At 30.7% G+C, this 22901-nt stretch overlaps 2 protein-coding genes across 2 annotated transcripts; one reads left to right on the top strand and one right to left on the bottom strand.

The window, feature by feature from the left end:
• Positions 1-389: 389 nt before the first annotated feature.
• LOC130447745 (solute carrier family 12 member 9) lies at positions 390-9453 on the bottom strand. Its single transcript, XM_056784730.1, has 12 exons — positions 8760-9453; positions 8169-8336; positions 7974-8108; positions 7783-7917; positions 6907-7103; positions 6367-6853; positions 4772-5424; positions 4570-4718; positions 4333-4503; positions 1546-1692; positions 1307-1489; positions 390-1252 (listed from the first exon to the last, which is right to left on the bottom strand). The coding sequence occupies exons 1-12, from the start codon at positions 9058-9060 to the stop codon at positions 1069-1071; spliced, it is 2910 nt and encodes a 969-aa protein (XP_056640708.1). The 5' UTR covers positions 9061-9453; the 3' UTR covers positions 390-1068.
• On the top strand, positions 9277-9890 carry LOC130447753 (biogenesis of lysosome-related organelles complex 1 subunit 2). Its single transcript, XM_056784741.1, has 3 exons — positions 9277-9402; positions 9451-9693; positions 9754-9890. The coding sequence occupies exons 1-3, from the start codon at positions 9354-9356 to the stop codon at positions 9888-9890; spliced, it is 429 nt and encodes a 142-aa protein (XP_056640719.1). The 5' UTR covers positions 9277-9353.
• The last annotated feature ends 13011 nt before the right edge of the window (positions 9891-22901 follow it).

The raw sequence follows: 22901 nt of genomic DNA, 5'->3' as shown, positions 1-22901 counted from the left end.
TCATTTTGAAAACGATACAAAAACCAAACCAACGTTGATGTTTATAAATTCTTCTACTTTTTCGAAAGTTACAACTACAAGCTTCGTTTTATACAGCTACCACGTGGACGAGATACTGGATTAACAGACTGTCAAGCTTTTTAAAGTAAAGAAGAATCTATTTGACAGATGACAATTAATTTAAAAATAGAAGTTTGTAAACTATTTACAAAAAATTAGGTTTTGAAAGGATGCTATTGATAAATGAAATAATTTTTATATTTCGTTTCAATTAAAACAAGTTTCGAATTAACAAAAACTACTATTGAAATATAGACAGAATCGTCATGTGCAACTTTCTAGATGGAAGGAGGAATTACGAGGGTTTTAAAAAAAGAAATCTTCAAAGATTAGTGAAAAAATATATTTTCAAATAATACTTTTTAATATACAAGGTAAAGTATAATATAACTAATAAGTTACAAAATGTCGTATGTATAATAGTTAATTACTTAATAATATACCTTTTTAGTTACATTAATGTCGGCAGATTTAATTTTAGATATTTAATCTTCAGAATACAAATAACTGTCGTTTTTTATTATTTTCAACGTATTTTACACAATAAGGCACAAAAGTTTGAGACTCTAAATTAATATTTCAATTATTATCTGATATTAAAAATAATTCAATCATTTTATTACGATCGACTTATAGTGACATAATCTAATTAAATACAACATTTGACAGGATAAAATTGATATAGAAATAAAAAATAGTTTTTCATCAATACATACTAATTTCTATAAAAAAAAATTAAAACCTACGATGCAAAATTGTTTTAAAACAGCCTTTTCATACTCTTAAAATTAATTTCGGAAGTTACCCTGTAATACGAACGGTTTTAATTACACATCTATCCATAATATCACTTTCTATCGAGATAATTTCGGAAAAATAAGAAAATTTTTGAGTATCTAATCTATTTTTTGGAAAAAATATTTTTTGAGATTGAAATTTTCTACGATATGTCAAAAATTTTGCTCGGTATCTGGACAATTAGATTATCAAGTTAAAATAATTTTGTTACTATAAAGTTGTTGAAGTAACAGTATTGACACCATGTACGAATATAGTCGGGGGTAGATTTCTAGAAAATATTTCCAAATTATTATAAAAAGAAATTAATTTATCATCGTCCAAAGGGGGAGACGGTAAATAAATAAAAGTCACAGCGGTTTCCGAAGTCTGTTGAAGAATCAAATCGTTAACACTAAAAATAAATATATTTATTTTTTAAATATATAAATAATTTAAAACGACTTACCTCTTCGCGTAAAGTTCTTTCTCAATACCGTTCGCTTCTATGACGTTTCTCCATGCTTCAACATGAAATAATTCCGCTTCGATCCTCAGATTTTTCAAAAGAGTTTCCAGTTTTTCGGAATGGCTTTGAATCGACGAATTAAAAGCGAAATAACTCGTTCTGGTTTCGTCACAAATACATAACCTAGAAAATTGTCTCGATTTTGAATAGATGACGTGAATTTTGGGTTTGGAACAAACCTCAGCTTCAATTTTTTCCATAACGGTACCATATTTACTATGCAAGCTAGCTGCATCATGAAAAGAGAAATGGTGTCGAAGCAATCTTGTTCTCCGGGATTTAAGAAGTTTACGGGCCATACGTCGATGTATCTTTTGCTCCTAACACTAAATAAAACGATAAAATTTCGAGATAATCCCATAAAAAAATGGTGTTACGATCATTACCGTGGAAATTTTGATATTTAAAGGGGTTTATACATAAAAACCCATTAAGTAGCAAGATATTAACCCTAGATAGATAAATTTCGTTTGGCAACACGGCAAATTCTATAAATGTATAGCCGATCATCAGATTTGTTAATTACTACTATTTACAACACCGTTGAAACTCACTTTCTCTATAATAGGTTATTAAATATTCCCAACTAGGGATATATTAGATATGGCAACACTGCAATCTCGCTATACCTCGCTAGTTATCAAGTTTCATTAGTTTTCACGTATGTTTATGTTTAGCTACATTGCGGACAGTTGATGATTTTCTCACAAATTTAAGAGAAAATTTCGTTTGACAACACTGCAAGGTCGATGTTATTTGTAGTCAATCTTCAAATTTACCCAATTCTACCGAAAATCAACTTTGGCAACACGGTTTAGCCATGATGTGTCCATTTCGAATATTTTTCTTTTAAAACGTCATTTGGCAACACCGCAAACTCGATATAATTTTCAACCAATTTACCAAATTCTACCAAAAAATAACCATGGCAACACCGCTAACGTAGAATGTCTCCGCTTCGACGATTTGTTTGAGAAAACTTGGTTCGGCAACACTGCAAAGTCAATATAATATCTTGTCATTGCACCGAAAATCAACTTTGGCAACACCGTAAACGCTTTTTTTCCGTTAGGAATATTTTTTTTGATAAAACTTCGTTTGGCAACACTGCAAACTCGATATAATATCTTGCCACTCATGAAATTTATCAAATTGTACCAAAAAATAACTATGGCAATACCGCTAACGTAGGATGTCTCCGTTTCGACGATTTGTTTGAGAAAACTTCGTTTGGCAACACTGCAAACTCGATATAATATCTTGCCACCCATGAAATTTATCAAATTGTACCAAAAAATAACTATGGCAACACCGCTAACGAAGGATGTCTCCGTTTCGACGATTTTTTTGAGAAAACTTCGTTTGGCAACACTGCGAACTCGATATAATATCTTGCCACTCATGAAATTTATCAAATTGTACCAAAAAATAACTATGGCAACACCGCTAAAGGAGGATGTCTCCGTTTCGACGATTTTTTTGAGAAAACTTCGTTTGGCAGCACTGCAAACTCGATATAATATCTTGCCACCCATGAAATTTATCAAATTGTACCAAAAAATAACTATGGCAACACCGCTAACGTAGGATGTCTCCGTTTCGACGATTTGTTTGAGAAAACTTAGTTTGGCAACACTGCAAAGTCAATAGAAGATCTTGCCATTGCACCGAAAATCAACTTTGGTCACACCGAAAACGCTTTGTCTCCGTTAGGAATATTTTTTTTGATAAAACTTCGTTTGGCAACACTGCAAACTCGATATAATATCTTGGTACTCATGAAATTTATCAAATTGTACCAAAAAATAACTATGGCAACACCGCTAAAGGAGGATGTCTCCGTTTCGACGATTTGTTTGAGAAAACTTCGTTTGGCAACAATGCAAACTCAATATAATATCTTGAAAATCATGAAATTTATCAAAAAATGGTATCTAAAATCAACTTTGGCAACACCGCAGACGCTGTCTTCGTTACGAATATTTTTTTTAATAAAACTTCGTTTGGCAACACTGCAAACTCAATATAATGTTTTGACAATCATGAAATTTATCAAATTGTATCTAAAATGAACTTTGGCAACACCGAAAACGCTTTGTCTTCGTTACGCATATTTTTTTGAGAAAACTTTATTTGGCAACACTGCAAACTCGATATAATGTCTTGCTAATCATGAAATTTATCAAAAAATGGTATCCAAAATCAACTTTGGCAACACCGCAGACGCTGTCTCCATTACGAATGTTTTTTTTTGCCAAATTTACTACGTCTAGTAAATGGTCAATAAATCTCAATTGGCAACGTCGTAAATTCTTAATTTCTAGGTTTTTTCTTGTCTTATTGTAATTACATAAATTTTCTAGATTCTAAGAAATAATAGAACTGTCAACATTGGCTATTCCACAATATCGATATGTATCTGTAAAGCAATCCCAGTTTTAATGAAATTCTTCGGCAACACCGCAAAACTGACATCACTCCATATTAAATATGTTTGGCCACGTTTCGCTAAAGCAAATTATCAAATATTTCTAATAAAGAAAATTAGGCTCGGCAACACCGTAAATCTTATATTTATCTATATAATTAGTTATCGCATATCCCTAAAAATAGATTTGGCAACACCACCGATGGTTTTTTTGTAGGAAGTAATCAAATGTCTCCAATTTCGGGATAATATCGGTTGGGCAACACTGCAATCTCGATTAGCTAGACTAGAATTGACTTTGTTTCGTCGTCAAATTTCTTCACTTTTTGAAAAAAAAAAATCGATTTGGCAACGACGTAGTTGTTCTTTCTATAGGAAATAATCAAATATCTACATGTACGCGAAAATATTGATTTGGCAACAGTGTAATTGGTTGAAAACAAAGTTTTTCGCAATCAATAAGGAACTGGAAATATTCATACAAATTAATAGTATGGGGGATTAGAGGGAAATAAAAAATTAAAAAATTTCCACCGACCTTCTGTTATCCTTCTTCAATTTGACGAAATTCCTGCACAAACACAAATTTTTATTCATCCTCAAAACGTCTCTCATCATTAGAACGTACTCGCGAGGCTGTAAATTGCTTTGCGTCTTCAAAGGGAAAACGTCATTTTCGAAATCGTGATTCAGATACGAAGAATCGACACTAAAAAAATAATAATGCACATTAGAACCGAATATATAAAAACCCTTTTCCAATATCGTACGACACCTTTGAAGGAAATCGTGTTGTTCCTCGTCGTCTAAAAATCCGAAAATAACCGTATTGGGTTTCATAGCGCCCATTCCGGATAGCCTCATCAAATGTCGAAGCCCCTCTCTGACCGTCTTGGCCGCCGTTAGTTCGACGAACGCTTTCACCTTAAAAAATCGAAAAATAACATCGAAACCATCCGAAACCGAAAACTTTTTACCTTCAAGTGATCGATCAGCGTCAACCAATGGGCGAGTTGGCCCAAAATCGGATCGGGATTTCGATCGTTAATATCCTCATCGGTTTCCACGTGACCGATAACGTACAACCCACCCTTTTTTAAATCGTTAATAAAATCGATTAAAGGACAACAAGATCTCGGACTATTCACCAACAAAAGTACTTGAGGACGCCAAAATTTCACGTGATCCTTCCGGGAATCCAAAAGCAAAAGATACTTCCTAACCTGATGAAACATCAGAGCTTGCGATATACTACCCCATTGAGCCTCCTTCGAGGGGGAATACAAATGCAACCCGACCACCAAAATCAAACATAACAGAATACTGCAAGCCGCGTATATCGGACTGATTACGAACATCATCACGATCGTACCGAGGAAAGCGAATAACGCCGTGTACCAAGTGAAAAACATGAAAGTTGGACGAAAATTAGGAGCGCCCGCCAATTCCAATCCCAAACACGCCATATTCGTAGCCAAATAACTCAACAAAAATAACACCGAATTTAACTGGGCTATAATATTCAAAGAACCGATCAATAAAATAAATTGAACTAGAACAGCCGAAACAACGACCGCCGCTACAGGATTACCCTTCCATGTACCCCTAGGTACGAAATTTAAAATTGGACCTGAAATAATAAAAACAAAATATCAAATATTTTTCCTAAAAATACTCGGATAAGTCGTGTGACTGACACACAGATGGCGCTGCCAATGTCAAATCCGTACGACGTACCAACTATGTGTCAAATTTCATGACATTTCGGTCTGTCAGAAAAGAGTGACAGCCGTTTAAGTGAAGCTACTTTCGTTACTTTTCAAATAATTTCGTGCGTCCTGCGAACAAGCTCCGAAATGGTTCAAAAAGTGTTATCCGGCTGCGTTTAAACGTGGTCTTATAGACACCAGATGATGGCGAACGTTTCGGTCGTGCAAATAACCATGAGAAGACTTTTTTAAAAGTGAGTGTCGCCTTTATTCCCAGTCGATCGAAAACAACAACGTTTTGATGATACAGAGCAATGTTTGGTCGTGGAGGAAACATGGATCCGTCACTTCAATCCGGAATCGAAACGATCATCATCCGAAAGGCACAGCAGTCAGCTGGGAAGGTTGTAGCTTCAGTATTTTGAAAAAAAAAAACAATATTTCACCAAAACAATGACACAACGATGGTTAAATCGAACGAATTGCCTCCTCATCCACCGTATAATCCAGATCTGGCCCCCGGTGACTACTGGCTATTCACTGATCTAGCCGGTATGGAATTCGGCTCAAATATAGAAGAAATTGTCGAAATTGAAGCATATTTTGTAGTAAAAGACAAATCCTTCTACAACCACGACATCGAAAAGTTTTTCTTTTGGCAAAAAAAGTGTTTTTCTTAGTTGGTGTTGTTTTTAAATAAAAAATTATATAAATTTAAAATGTAGGAATCGTAAATTTAGCTACTTAAATTCAAGATTTATTGTATTTATCAAGATTTTAAGATACACGATCCTAATGGGGACCCACATCATAGTTAATTGAAGTACGGGTCACACGACTTATTGATTGATGTGTTAACTTACCGAAAATTTTATCTTTAGCTAGAGCTTCTAATACCCTGGAAGCTCCTATTACGTTGCTCAAAGCCGCCGACCACGTGGCGGTTATGAGTCCTATGGCGACGCTAGGCGGAAAGGCGCTAACACCAGCCATGTATATATAATCGTTTTGCAATAATTCCCTCGTACATGTCGCCGAAGTTAACAACGATATCAATATATAAACGATAAAAGTGAAACCGACCGCCGATAACGTCCCCTTCGGTATGGATTTAGCGGGGTTTTTGAGTTCGCCGCTCATATTAGCCCCGGCCATAATTCCGGTTACGCCTGAAAATAAAACTCCGAATACCGTAGCGAAGGTGACTAACTCGCCGGTTGACGTGTAATCGACGCCGTATCCTGGTAGAAGATTATTTTTGAAAGTAATTTGCGAAAGCCCCGTATAATTTCTGTATATTTCTAAATCGGTGTTATTGTGAAGGATTTTATTCGAATTCGGTATCGGTACCTAAAATTTAAATTTTTTTCAAAATGTTTCGTTATTTTATTTGGGAAACAAACCTCCAAGAAACCCTCGTAGAAAAAACTGAATATCGTTATACTCAAACAACTGCAAACCATTATTAATATAAATACCGCCGTTTTGGCGAACATAGAAGCCCCTATGAGACAAATTAATAAATTCATTACGTTTAGTATGCTACCGTATAAAAACCCGTGCCATCTACCACCGGGTATCATGTCGGTTACTAGAGATCCTAAAATAATTTTCATACAGATTGATATGATAATAAAAATAATAAATAGCATCATTAACATCAATTTTATGAGTCCATCTGTATAAAAAATTTACGATATATTCGATATCAATAATATTTTTTTTGAATTCGTAATTTTTTTCATTACCCCTCGTATACATACTGATATAATAACAAATAAATATTTCCAACATTTCAGTTCAGATTCTTTTTCATTAACCCTCGTATATATACTGATATATATTACATCTTATCGCTGACGTTAATATTGCCAACCCATTCATAAAAAGTATAAAAAACCGAAAATATTACGAGCAATCACGAATCGTCACGAACTATATATTACCATTGATGGAATGCCAATTCCCCCAATACACTTTAAAATACATCCTTGATTCAGTTTGAGTCAAAACTTTCGTTAACTTACTAAATATCAAAACTAGAACAACACAACTTGACAATTTAATAATTTCGTACATTAATTGGTATCCCTGTTTTATTAAATTGACATTGTGTCAAATGGAATCTATTATATATAACTGATTTAGGTTATGTGAACGATGTGTCATTGTGTTGTGCTAATTATCGTTAATTTCTATGTAAAACATAAAAAATTAATTATTTCATAAAAAAACTTATTGATAATTGATAAAAATATTATTATACGTATAGTACTTACCGGAAGGACCGAAATTTTCAATGATACCTTCGACGCACCCGGAAATATAGAGAGCACTACTAACAATGTTGGCAAAAAAAAATAAAGTACCAATTGAGCCACCAAATTCAGGACCCAGAGTTCTACTGATCATAACTAGAAACGAAATTTGAAGACAAAGCTATTCATTTTTTTTATATAACCTAACTTACAATAAGCACCGCCTCCTTCTACCGCCCCATTTGTAGAAATAGCGCATACAGACATTACCGTAGACACTAATATGGCGTAAGCTATTAGAAATTGCGTTAAAGTCACTAATAATCCAGCATTACCGACGATATAACCTAAATATGATAAAAATTTGTAGTATTTTCAATTTATGAGGTTATGATTCTTATAAATACCCATTCGGAGGAAAATGAGCGCGGAAAACATGGATAACGTAACTGGGGAAAATACCCCAGCAAATGTTCCCAAGGTTCTTGTCGTGGATTCTTCGGAAAATGTACCAAATTCCACATACCCAACCCCGCTGTTAATACGAGAAGTTTCCTCATCTCTATTAAATATACCTTGAATGGGAAATATATTTTCAAAATTACTATTAAAATAACAAAAAAATTTATTTAATAAAGTTAAATCAAGTTTCATAGTAATTAAATCTTTTGTAACATACCACGTCATATTTGTTTGATTTATAATAAAAAAAGATATTGATAAAATGTTTGTGTAATCCCTATATATAAACACAATACTCATTTTATATTGGTCATTTGATAATATTAATTACATTATTATTCAATACCCAGTACTTTATTTAACACATGTGAAATTATATAGATTAGCTGGTTTTGAATACATTTAATATACGATAAATAAAAATATGTTATATTTGAATGAAAATTTATTATTACATCATTTGAAATATTATCATATAAACTAAGTATCATAATTTTTTTACGGGAGTAAAGACCGGAAAACGTTTGAGTACATACCTGATATTTTTCTTATAAAACTACTGTGGCTTCCCGATCCGATTTCATTGTTTGTTGATCCAACTTCTGGAGCAAGCATTTTTATCGTTTTCAAATGACTAATTGTATAAATTAATACACTTCCTCTATATGTAGAAATTTGATCTTTATTTGTAAATAATAAGTGACTCACAAACCTTACAATGTGATTATTTACATATTTACTTTTTTGACATTTATTAACTGGTTGTTGTAGGAGAAAACACAAAACAAATATTAGCTTTGTTCGATTAGAATCAGAACATTTTCTGAACTGCCACATAATCAATTTAGGATCGGATTTAAAAACGTACTTTATTAAGAATAGGTTTCAATATAATTCAGTAACGAAGGAACATATTGTTTATAACTACTCGCTACTGTTATTTTTATGTTAATTCGAAACGATATAAGCATTTTGAAACTTCGGAATCAACAAAGAACAAAGCTATTTTGACAATTGAAAAATAAGTATGAATTTCACCAATCAGATAGCAACGTCATCTGTCAGATACTGCCAATTGTCAAAATAACATCTCATAAACAATTTCTAATTTCATTTATTTATTTTAAATAATGGCAGAAGAAGATGATCGTCAAGAAGTAACCGATTCACCAATAAGAGGTAGTATGCCTTAATATGAAATATATATGAATCAATATTATTTTCTAGGTCCAACATTATCAACTTCTACGTCTAGTTTTGAGGCTTTAGATCCCCACGATCCCAATTTGAGTCAATTAGCTAATACAATGTTCAGTAAAACATCTGAATATTTATACGGTGAATTAACTTCGACGTTAGACGATTATAGATTATTAGAAAACATGAATCGAGCTGTTATTACCAAATATTCAGATATGAGAAACCTTTCTGTTAACGTTAAGAAAAGTATGAATGAATTAAACGAAAAATGTGAGTAACAATTATTTTTGATTCAAATTTTTCGTGTTGGAAGTGAGTTTTCTTTTACAGATAGTTCTATAATTCCTTTGTTGCAACAGATAGATCAAATCGAAGCTAGCGTGGTTAAATTAGAACAAGCCGCATATAAATTGGACGCGTATTCAAAAAGACTCGAAGCAAAGTTCAAAAGCTTGGAGAAACGATGAAATTATTGTTCGTTATTATTTTTAATGTATATATTGTAATTATTAAATGAAATAAATCAGTCTTGATCATTTATTATGTCAGAGGGACAAGTTTTTTCGCTAGAAATATCACAATCTACACTGGTATCTTCTGTTTTTTGCAAAATCGTCGATTTTTTTATGGCTTCTATTCTTGCCGTATCGATACAGTCAATAAATTGATTCATATACTTCTCGCATTTTGCTATACATCGCGAATTTTGCTTTAAACAAGCTATAAGCTGTAAAAAATTAAAAATAAGTGATAATAACGAAAAATACCATTTGCTACTAAAGATCCGTATATACAAGGTAGGTAATAGATAATTCTCGCGAATGGGAATTATTATTTCGACAGTTTTGCGAAATTATATGTTGATTTATATTCAAACTCTTTTCCGTTCATAAAAAAACTAACAACGATTTTCTATATCAGCTGATTCACATTTTAAAAGGGCCACCTTAGGGTAAATTAATACTTGTGCTGTGAGTTGTTGAGTTTTCGTTGGATTTTAAACCTTATTATTTCTGGATTTATTGCGAAATTTCCTCTCAGAAACTTTGCTTTTTCGGGTTTTTTATGCAAACTGACTTGAAAAATGCAGTAATACACAATTTCAACTGTATCAGTTTCACTGAAATATATCTATAGAGTCCTCTTAACAATATAAAACAAAAAAATATTGTAAAAGAACCCTCATTACAGAAAAAGAAATTAAAAAAAACTAACACTGATACATACGAAAAAAGCCAAATGTTTACTATTATGGACCGCCATTTTGACGTAATCAGTTGTTTTATTAAATTGTGTAATACTTGTGGCAGTAGTGCCAGCTGATAAATAAACAATACGGTATTATTATGCTGATTATTTCATCAAAAAGTAAATCTTATAACAGTTTTATAATTTCTTATATCAAGTTTTCGTAATCAAATGCACTATTAAAGAAAATTCAATCATTATTATGTGAAATTAATAAAATGCACGATAAGTATGCAACCGAATATACAATCACAAAATTTATATTAAAGCTAGAGAGAGGGGTAGGTAAGTGAATTTGTACTAGATAAAACGTTATTTTCTTAATTTGACGTTCCCACCTCGAGACTACGACGTCTTAGCGATCCGATCAGAATAGAGAGTCGTAAATAAGATGCCCTATCTCTTTCTATTAGCAGTACTTTCATTTTGACAAGCTTCAATAATTCATTCTCTCTATCTATAATATTAATTTCAGAATATGATCAGGGTTATGTAGATGAATCAATATTTAAGTTTAGAATTATAGATGGATCTGTCAATATATAACGAAATATATGTAGATGGTGTTATGTATGCAACCAAGAATACTACAATGCATAATGTGTTTTATATATATCGTTTTCGTGTTGAAATTAAATTAAATACCGACATACGTCTTCGGTTGAACAATTAGGATGTCTGATTTCACCAATTTTGCCCTCTATAGTTATAAGTAATTTCTCTATGTCTTCCAACGTGATACCTTTACTTTTCGAATGTAATTCATCTTTGCATCTCAATTTTTTCATCCATTTGTCATCTTCTATTCGAATATTAGTAGGTTTACAAATTACGTTTTCACGTTCTTCTATAAAGAGTAATAAAATTTTAAGATTCCCGATTTTTTTTTTCTTTTAAATATCATTATTAGTTACCTGGTGGTTTTAAAAGTTTATCAACACAACTATCTGACAGATTTATGATACTTTCATCACTCGGATGGTCACATCGTTGGCCAAATAACACATTTCCCATTATACTAAAATCATTAGGATTTTTGACAAAAAGAAAATTTTTATATATTGTGACATTTTTTTGACGTTACGTTAATTACACACTAGCGTCATCTATGATTATTGATACGAAAAATTACAATAGATAATTCGAAAGCATAGAGTGAATCTTTTAATATTCTTTATAACGAATAATTTCCAATGTAGAGTTGAATAACCTCCATAACTAGTATTGAATTATAATAAAGATTAATTCATGTCACTACTTTGCTCTTAATGTCAGTATTTTCTAGGAATTTCAATTAAAAAACTTTAAATTTTTTATATATTCTTTATTTCCATTGAAAAAAATTATAAAAACGAGTTTTTTAATTCTGTGAAGCTTCGTCACAACCTCAATCGCGTTCCACTTCTTCCAAATCGACCAGAGAAAAGAGAAATTCCGTATTTAGTTATTCATAAACATCACTATGAACCGGTTGTGCCTTATAATTTTTCTTACCGAAATCAGTGCTGTTCCCATTAATATAATAAAACCAGGAGATGCTTTAAATAAATTATTTAATAATCCACAAGGAACTATCAGCAAACTACCTCCGCCACTGGAATTCTTTTTGCAAAAAATCCAAAGCCATTATTCGAATTACGTACACGACGATCTTAGCAGACCACCCACGTGGGATAAACCGTCGCACGCGTACTGGTTAAGTAAAAAAAATGCGACAGAAATAAATAAAGACAAACCAAATATTGATATGTTTGAAACTACTACGGAAGAAATATTTATTACGTTAAATATAAACGTAACAGCTGATTCTTCTTTTTTAGAAGAATCCAGTGACTTTGAAAATAAGTATACAGCGAATCAGTTTGAAATGATTAATAAGGTTCCCGTTAAAACAGAAGAAGAATTGTTGTACGAAGCTATACATGATGTTAATAAAATGAAGAATGAAAGTTTTGTTTACATAACACCAAAAACTTCAACGTATTTCCCTGTTAGTACTGATAAATTTGTAAATTCGACTGACTCCAGTGTTGGACTTTAAGATAATTGTTAACAGTAAATATAAATAGTTTCAACTAATATTTTTTTTGGTAGTATTTGCATATTACTTTCTAATATTGAATCAGCATGTCACGATTCTTGTTGTTTAGGTCGCATATATGATTAATGGCTTCCGATATCCATCAAGTTCTTCATTTAGAATGTAGATTTAGGCCAGGTGTTGTTTTTTTTAATAAATTGAATATTTTGTACAAAAATAAAGCAATTTTTATTTTCCGGTAAAGTTTTGAGGTTATGAATGAAACGCTATTAAATTTCTATTGTTTTGTAACTTATACGTTGTTAGAAAAGAAAAGTGTATAAACTTTTAAATTTTTATCAAATACGTTTATAAATAATTAAAATTGGAGCGATTTTAAGTTAATTAGACATAAATATATGATAAAAAATCAAAGTTTTTGACATTATTCTTAAGTAGGACATCTTTTAAATGTTTATAATTCCGTTAAATGACTGTACTACTAGATGTAAATGACGTAAATATTTTAAACAAACTTAGAGTTCGATATAGATGTGAAACCAGTCGAATAACGGTAAAAGAAGAAGAACAATGAAGACATTAGTTAGTTGTTTCATACTGTTAAGCAGTTTTGAATTTAATTTGAGTTTTCCAGTAGGACGTAGTGACTCCGGGTTGATACTGATTCCTCTCAGGTATAATTATTTATCATTTACTGCTTTCATTTCGTCGTTTTTATTATTTATAATTAAGGTCGTTGTGATAATACTGTTTTATTTACGTTTTTGAAATTATTCTATAAAATGACATAAATTTAGGGAAGTTTACAAGTCAACTGGTCTAAGTTTACAAAAAAACGGAATGAAGTAAATTGGACATATTTTGGGATGGTTATAAGTCAACTGGTCTAAATTTAAAAAAAACCGGAAAAAAGTAAATTGGACATATTTAGGGAAGGTTAGAAGTTAACTGGTCCAAGTTTCTATATAAAAACGGAAAAAATAAATTTGACAAATTTAGGGAAGGTTCCATGGTCTAAGTTTAAAGTTTAGAAAAAAAAAACGGAAAAAAGTAAATCGTATATATTTGGGAAGGTTTTAAGTCAACTGGTCGAATTTTGTAAAAAAAAATCCGAAAAAAGTGAATTGGGCATATTTAGGGAAAATTAGAAGTTAACTGGTTTACAAAAGTTTACAAAAAAAACGAAAAAAGTAAACTGGACATATTTAGGGAAGGTTTTAAGTCAAATGGTCTAAGTTTTAAAAAACGGAAAGAAGTAAATTGTATATATTTGGGAAGGTTTTAAGTCAACTGGTCTAAGTTTATAAAAAAACTCGGAAAATGTAAATTGAACAAATTTGGGGAAGGTTTAAAGTCAACTGGTCTAATTTTGTAAAAAAAATCCGAAAAAAGTGAATTGGGCATATTTAGGGAAGAGTAGAAGTTAACTGGTCCAAATTTATATATAAAAACGGAAACAATAAATTTGACAAATTTTGGGATGGTTCCAAGTCAAATGGTCTAAGTTTATATAGAAAACAAACGGTAAAAAGTAAACTGGACATATTTGGAAGTTTCTAAGTCAACTGGTCTAAATTTAAAAAAACGGAAAAAAGTAAATTGGACATATTTAAGGAAGGTTATAAGTCAACTGGTCTAAATTAAAAAAAAAACGGAAAAAAGTAAATTGGACATATTTAGGGAAGGTTCTAAGTCAACTGGTCTAATTTTGTAAAAAAAAATCCGAAAAAATTGAATTGGGCATATTTAGGGAAAATTAGAAGTTAACTGGTTTACAAAAGTTTACAAAAAAAAAACGAAAAAAGTAAACTGGACATATTTAGGGAAGGTTATAAGTCAACTGGTCTAAGTTTTAAAAAACGGAAAGAAGTAAATTGGACATATTAAGGGAAGGTTAGAAGTCAACTGGTCTAAGTTTATACAAAAAACAAACGGAAAAAAGTAAATTGGACATATTAAGGGAAGGTTCTAAGTCAACTAGCCTAAGTTTAAAAAAAAACGAAAAAAAGTAAATTGTATATATTTGGGAAGGTTTTAAGTCAACTGGTCTAAGTTTATAAAAAAAACTCGGAAAAAGTAAATTGAACAAATTTGGGGAAGGTTTAAAGTCAACTGGTCTAATTTTGTGAAAAAAATCCGAAAAAAGTGAATTGGGCATATTTAGGGAAGAGTAGAAGTTAACTGGTCCAAGTTTATATATAAAAACGGAAAAAATAAATTTGGCAAATTTTGGGAAGTTTCCAAGTCAAATGGTCTAAGTTTATATAAAGAATAAACGGAAAAAAGTAAATTGAACAAATTTGGGGAAGGTTCTAAGTCAACTGGTCTAATTTTGTAAAAAAAATCCGAAAAAAGTGAATTGGTCATATTTAGGGAAGATTAGAAGTTAACTGGTCCAAGTTTATAAAAAAAAACCGAAAAAAGTAACCTGGACATATTTAGGGAAGGTTCTAAGTCAACTGGTCTAATTTTCTATAAAAAAAAAAAATCGGAAAAAAGTAAATTGGACATATTTTAGGTTTGATTTACTATACATAGTGATCTGTTCCAGTGCTTTACGATTGAATAATCAACCGAGAGGTCCGTTGGATTTTATAGGAAACTGGATCCAATCCTCCAGTTTTTTCCCCATAGAAATCAACATACCCGATACGTTTTCGGCAGTGGGTAATACCATCGGAGGTTGGGCTTCGAACGTCGGCAACTTCGCTCAAAATGTCGGGTCTACTTTACAGGGTGTCACTCAAAATGTGGGTAACGGTATTCAGAGCTTCGCTCAGGGTTTGACGCAAAATGTACCGTTAGTGGGTGCTTTTGTTAGACCGAATGGAAGTGCTACTCAGAGAATTTTCATTTTGATTCCTCAGAGAAATGATCGCGGGAATTTTGATTCGGGATATGACGCAATGGATATTTTTCCGTAATTTTTTTTTCAAATCAAAAGTCAATTTGTTGTTTTGAAATTTTATGTGACACCCTGTATATCAACGAAATATTTAGATCGTAAAGTTTGTTTGTGAGTTCGTATGAAAAAACTTGAAAATTTAAGAAATAATTCAAAATTACCCCAAAAATAACTTTTTGAAAATATCTCGAAAATTTGAAAAAATGTGAGAAAACTTTTCAAATAAAAAATGTTGAGAAAAAAATTTCCTATAACATTGTTGATGATCAGTTTTTACGTATTTGTAATAGCAAAAGAGATATATGCAAAAAACAATTTTTTCAATCATAATTTTTTATAAAATTGAAACAATTGAGGATACAAATATTTTTTTTTCAAGATTTGTTTTCAAATTTGGTATATACGATCAAAAATTTGAAAAAAAATCGTTTTTTTTTTTCGATTTTTATCATTTTTGAAATATTTACTATAAATTTAGATAGATTATTATGAATATCTCTGTATCTATTGCGAAAACGACAAAAGTGGTCATGAACAATTTTATAGGAAATTTTAATACCCACATTTTTTATCTGAAACTTTTTTTCGTATCTTTTTATGTATTTGAGATATTTTCAAAAAACTGATTTTTGTTGTGATTTTTAATGAAATTTAAGCCATAAATTTGTTCTAAACTGAAATTATTTTAAAAAATTTCAAGTTTTATAAGCTGTATCGTAATTTCTTCTTCTTTTTTTTAAAAAAAAAAAAAAAACGTTATTTCTTGGTTATATGAAATTTTTAAACTGCCATATAATTTTAAAAATTTATATAAAAATAACATATAAAATAAGGTACTGCTTTTATTTATTATGCTTTTTATTATTAAAATAAATTTTATTATGAATTTTGAATGGTTTTATTTTCAACCCATTCCCCGCGAAAAGATTTAAAACTCATACGCAGTAATGTGTGTTGCATAACTAATAGGTCCGATGTATGTATGTAAGATACAGCGTTAACTTCACTCATTACCTCGATTTCCGTATATACGTGCTATAGACAACAGTATACACAAATGTGTATAACTGGTTGCCGCGATTTAAATTACAAAATCTTTTAAAACATATATTATTAAGTTATATTGGGCTAATTTGATTAAATTGTGTCAAAAATTATCAAATTAAAAAAAAATTAAGATATAAATGTGGCTAATTAAGGTAAATTTCGATTATTTCGCGAATTATATATTGTCTTTCTTATAACTTTGTTCTTTCACGTTTAAATGTATGAAAATTGACATTTTTACGAAAATAACGCTTTCTGACAGTTGAAATTTACATTTAATCATTTCAAAGTCACGTTTTTAAAAAAAAATGTCAAAGAAACAAAGCGATAGACAGTCAGTTCCTCGTTTACCTACGAGTAGCAGTGTTTTCAGTAGAAAAACTAGAAAAACTCGGAAAATCAAAATCGATAATGAGAGAGTTGATAGATCCTCGTATTATATAGCCAAAGAACCAAATTCTCGAAAAGAAATCTTGGAAAAGTTTTTGGAAGCCTTATTAGAAGACAAAATACAAGTGAGTATAAGATAAAAAAATTACGGGACACACTGTATAATGTCGAAAAAAAAAAATAAATTTGTTAAACCTCACGGTTATTTATATATAGAAAGTCATAATGTTACTATGAACTCGTCACCTGTTACCAATGACCTTTAGTTCATTATTTATTACATAGGTGGCGACACTTGTATTATATTTGAAGGAGTAAATTTTCGTTTTACAGACACGTTTTCCTACAGTGAGATCGACAGAATGCAAATTTGCCGATAGCCTTGAATCTCTTATTGAAATAACTTGTATCGCTAAAGATTTTCGAAAAATTCAAGAAGTCGATCTGCAGTCTGAAGTGATAAGAGTCGATGGTTCCAAATTCCTTTTGAATAATTCGAGTCGGCAATATTTCAAATCATCGATATATACCGGTTTGAGCTTGGTTCAAGAGACAAACGGTATATATTTCGTTTATCCTAACCTAACTTATGTTCGAAATATATTTCACTATATTTCTAGCTGAGTTTTTGTTGTGTTATAAACGAAAAACATAAATTAATAAGTTTCAATTGCAGAAACTACTTCGGAAAAAATACCTGACGAGTCACAAAGTGTGGAAACAGTGAAAACTGTAAGTAGTAATATTAAAACAACTTGTATGTCCTCTATCCTTTTTTAGTTACAATAAAAATACTTTTATTTTGTTCTAATAACCGATGTTGAAAAGAGATAGCAATATAATCAAATTGGAAACAAAATATTAAATAGCAACGGTCACAATTTGACATTATGCTAGCAACGTTGCCAAATTGGCTCCAATAAAAGTAGGTATGTCGGAAAAATGAAATTTATTTATATCCATGTTGATTATTCATATATTTTCTATACAGATTAAGATAAATAATTATATTAAAAATATTACATCTATTTTTTTTCTTCCTCTATCAGCAGTTCTGGCCCACTTGAACAAGCTTTCTCTATATTTAAAATTAACTGAGGTTGATGATCCATATGACTGATTGTAACTTCAAATTGGCAACGTTGCGTTCTTTTCAGCTGATATATATTTCGTGACCGTTTTGTTCAAGATCTTGACGTGTTCTATTTAATTTTAGAAACATAGAAAAAACGATATGATGTAAATTCTCGTTTTCATTGTAATTTAGCATTAATCAAAAGAAAAATTCTGACGGTGGTGTCTGAGAAAGTGTATAACATTTAAGAAATCTTTAAAAACTCAGTTCGATATATAAATAATAGAAAGTTTTTAGATGACTCAGTCAACGATAATGGCACCTCCAGTGGTTGAAAAATTAGAAAAAATAATTTTCCACAATGGTAATATATACGAAGGTCCAACAAATGAATATTTGATGCACGGAAATGGAAAATTCGTTTGGAGTGATAACACAATATATAATGTAAGGTCCATAATTGAATTACGAATAGAACGAACTGTCATTGAAGTTTCGTATTTGTTTTTTGGTGGAAAAGTAGCGTTATATAAATTTCATTCATTAAAAAGTGAAAATTCCATTTGACAACACGGCCATATCGATGAAGCGCAAAGATATTACGCTATCTAAATCATGTGATTCAATATGGCGTTTGTGAAAACCGTTTTTTATGCTCTTTACTTTATTAGAATGTTTTTAGGGGGAATTTAAAGATGGTTTCATAACGGGAAAAGGTCGTATCACCCTTCCGGATTTAAGTATTTACGAAGGGGAATTTTGTAATGGTTTTTTCCACGGAAAAGGATTTTTAAACGTGGCATCTACGCCGGTTTTCTATTCAGGTGATTGGAAAAGTGATCGGAAAGACGGTAGGTCGAATATTAAATGAAAACTATAAAAAATGATTTCAAAACAATTTACAAATAATTTTTTTGTATTCTATTTACCAAAATAATGAATTAAAAATCGTATTGTTCGTTTATGGTAAAAGGAAATGGTTGGATTTTATACGGCGCTGGTGATTGGTACGAGGGGGAGTGGAAAATGGACATGCGCGATGGAAGAGGTTGTAGAAAGTATAAAAACGGCGCTAAATATATAGGCGATTGGGTTGAAAACAAAAAACAAGGCAAAGGAAAAATGTTATTCAATAACGATGACGTAAGCGATTTTTTTCTACGAGGGTGAGTCAATAAGGGATTGTTTAAACGAAATGCAGAAATTATCTATAATAATATTTATCGATATGATTAAAATTATTGTTTGTCGGCAATCAAAATTATTCTTCGAAACACAATAAATAGTCTAAGGGAGCTAAATCCGGAAAAAAATGGCAATTTACTAGTTTCGTTAGAACAATAAACAAATGACATAACCCCGTTGACAGTGTTGCCACTTATTGACCTACTCTCGTAACTTTTTGTCACGATCTTTATACAAATGAAAATTTTTGGTAAAAATTTTAGTACTACAACGGCGGATGGTACGATGATATGCTTCACGGTTACGGCGAATATACGTGGGATTTAATTGATAATAAAACGTTTTGTTTCCCTATTTATAATTGGTACAAAGGAGCTTGGAAAAATGGTGTTAGAGAAGGAATAGGTACGCAACACAATTAAAGTTTTAATTACAGATAATATATCGTATTAAAAATGTACGTAAATATTAAAACAATTAGGATATTTTTCATTTAAAACTGTTTATTTGTGATATAAATCAATTTCAAAATTTTCCATGATTATTTTAACGATCTGACAACGTGGCAATTTCGTGCTGGTAATAAATGATATAACTATAACGAGCCTCGAATCATGTGATTCAAAATGGCGGTTTTAGTTCAATAGTTTTAAGCTTCTATTAAATTTCGTAGACGTTTCTGTGTGTTTGTTTAAAGTTTTTTCGAGTTAAATTTATTTTAATTTTAGAATGGTGGGAATGTTACGTATATGAAGACTTACCAGTGATGAAGTACGTTGAATTTGTTGCTTCCGAAAGTGACTTTCGTTTTTTAGATAGTTTTTCCAATTTTACACTGCACTGTAAAACATTTCACTTGACTTCTATTAGAATAACCTCCACAATTAACTATAAGACATATTATCGGCATTTTTATCTTCTAATAACTACACTACAATTTAAAAAACTTGAAATACTACATTTCCTGTGTGATTGTTTGGTACCAATAACTTCATTTAGTTATCTGAACAGCTGACAGGTAGGAAACGGCTAACTTCATGATTCTTCTTTACGTCTAACAACTTAGCATATCTCTTTTGTGACTTTAATACAACCACTACTCAAACAATAAAAATATTTTCAATTGTATATTAGGAATAATGAATTTTGGTACGGAATGCGGTGCAAAATACGCGGGTACTTGGAGAAATAACATCAAGCATGGTCCGGGAGTGATGATATGCGGGAACGGTTTGATTTTAGAAAGCAATCCTTTATTCGAATACGATAAACCAATACATAAAAATGCTCAAATATCTCTCACGCAATTGGGAGTAGAAAATCGATTTTCGGACTTTATTATACAAAAATCAAGTTATTATGATATTTTGGAATTAATAAATTCTCAGGTAATGCAACGGTTTCAATGCCTTAATGTTGAATTTAAGTAGAAAAATTCGTAGATAGCTTGTGATGAATTGGATGAAGTGATTCTAGTTAAAATAACAGTGAAAAGTGAATACATACCTTCTAATATGTTCGTGAAAATAAACAATAGTTTTTCTGATAGCAAGAAAATTTGGTGTCCTTTGTATATACCGACGCATACAACTGCCGAGGATGTAGATTTGAAATATTTCGTCGATTTAATTTTCGAAGATATTATAAGTACTTCTGAAGAAAACTTCACGAAATTATTCGAAGGATTAATAGATCGTCGTAGAAAAAGCGTGTAAGTCTTGTTCAGATTATTACATTGTTGTCGGTTTTATATGCATGAATCATTTTTATTAAAAAATAGAATTTATAACGGCAATTTTATATTATAAAGATAAAAAAAGTATTCTTAATTTAATTATTGTATAAAGCTCACGTTGTAAGTCAAAATTTGACTATAAAGTCATATTGATAAAAAAAATATAATCATATTTTTATAAATATGGCAACGTCACAATCTTATTCTATGACAGTATCTAGTTAGCAATTCTCGCAGCGTTGCCAACAGATTCGATCGTTTATTTTGTATATTTTCTATTTATTTTTATGATATATACTACCGAGGAATTTTGTAAAAACATTATCGGTACGAGGTACGAGCAATATGTAAGTCATTATAATACATATTTATTCTTCTATCGGGAAATATTTTAAGGTTACGTTATTTCGATTTAAACCAGTGGAGTAGGTACCAGATTCGAGTCATAATTTTTCAATAATTGAATAACGTGTAGTGGTGACTTAATAGTATAAAACTAAAGAAGTTAAATGGAAAATACCTTGAAAAAAATTTAAATTAAAAGAGGCATTTATTTTTTTTAATATCTTTTGGTACAACGCATAAAAACAAACATTTGAATTTCTTTAGGAGGTATCGTTAAGAATCAGTTCCTTTGTTTTTTTATTATACTATACTCTATCGGAACAAATTTGAATTTGGGATGCATAGAACTATTCATATTACAAAAAATAAACATATTATTTACCATACTCTGATATTGCAAATTTTCAAACTCTACGCCTATGGTTATCACATGAACACCTGATTTAAACGTTGCCAGTTACTCTTTCCCACATATGGAATTCTTTATTATTGATGTCTGGTAAGAGATTAGATTCGAACAACGTTGCCATACTTTGAAAATAGTATGGAAATTAAGAATATATACAATACTATATGATAATTGTTTATTAACAACCCCAGTGAATACACAATATACAGGGTTATTCATTATAAATTACTTATCTAAATAAATGTTAAATAATGGGTCGAATACAGGGTTATTCATTATAAATTAGTTATCTAAATAAATGTTAACAAATGGGTCGATTGATTTGTTGAAAAGCGGCGTTGCCAAATAGTAAATGGGGTAAATATATTTTTTACGGGTTATTTTCCAGAGTTCCAAGATCCAGAAATAGTAGTTTATCCAAATCGGTAGATTATAGTCCAGAACTAAATGATCCGTTAGAAAAAATAAAGTTAATAAAAGCAAAAGAACTGAAGAAATTGAAAAATTCCATAATCATATATCTTCCAAAGCTAAAGATGATTTATGAGAAGTAAATATCGTTTTTTTTCATCAGTTCTATATAATTCAATATTTCTAATTTATTTCGATTTTTTTTAATACATCATATTGTCCCTTACGAGGAAAATGTGTTTCAGCCACCAACTATCACTGTGATTTACTTTCAGATATGCAACATTCGCCAAATCAAAATCAATTTTAGGCGATATAAATTTAGATTTTAAACCGGTTTTAGTTCGTTTTTTCTTATGGCAATTACTAAGAGATTTACGAGTTACAGAAGATGGTAAGTACCTCAGGACATACTGTATATTTTCCAGTATAATTTCTCATTGAAGGAGAATCACATTTAAATAAGTTTAACAGCAATACATTATTAAATAAAATTGTATATATCAACTAGAAAATGCGTCTGTGCGTTGGAAGAATTTAAACGGCCACGGTCACGAAATTTAGTTGGAAGCGCAACGTTGCCAATTTTAAATTACCATCAGTCATGTGGATTATTCATGTGGGTCGTAAAGTTCTGGTGTTGAGTGTAAAAAAATATGTCTTGAAATATTACCGTATTTCATAAAA

The sequence above is a fragment of the Diorhabda sublineata genome, chromosome 1 (genome assembly GCF_026230105.1).
Source record: "Diorhabda sublineata isolate icDioSubl1.1 chromosome 1, icDioSubl1.1, whole genome shotgun sequence".
In the NCBI taxonomy this organism is placed as follows: Eukaryota; Metazoa; Arthropoda; class Insecta; order Coleoptera; family Chrysomelidae; genus Diorhabda; species Diorhabda sublineata.
The sequence above is the reverse complement of the archived record's forward strand: the minus strand, read 5'-3'. Positions and strand labels throughout refer to the sequence as shown.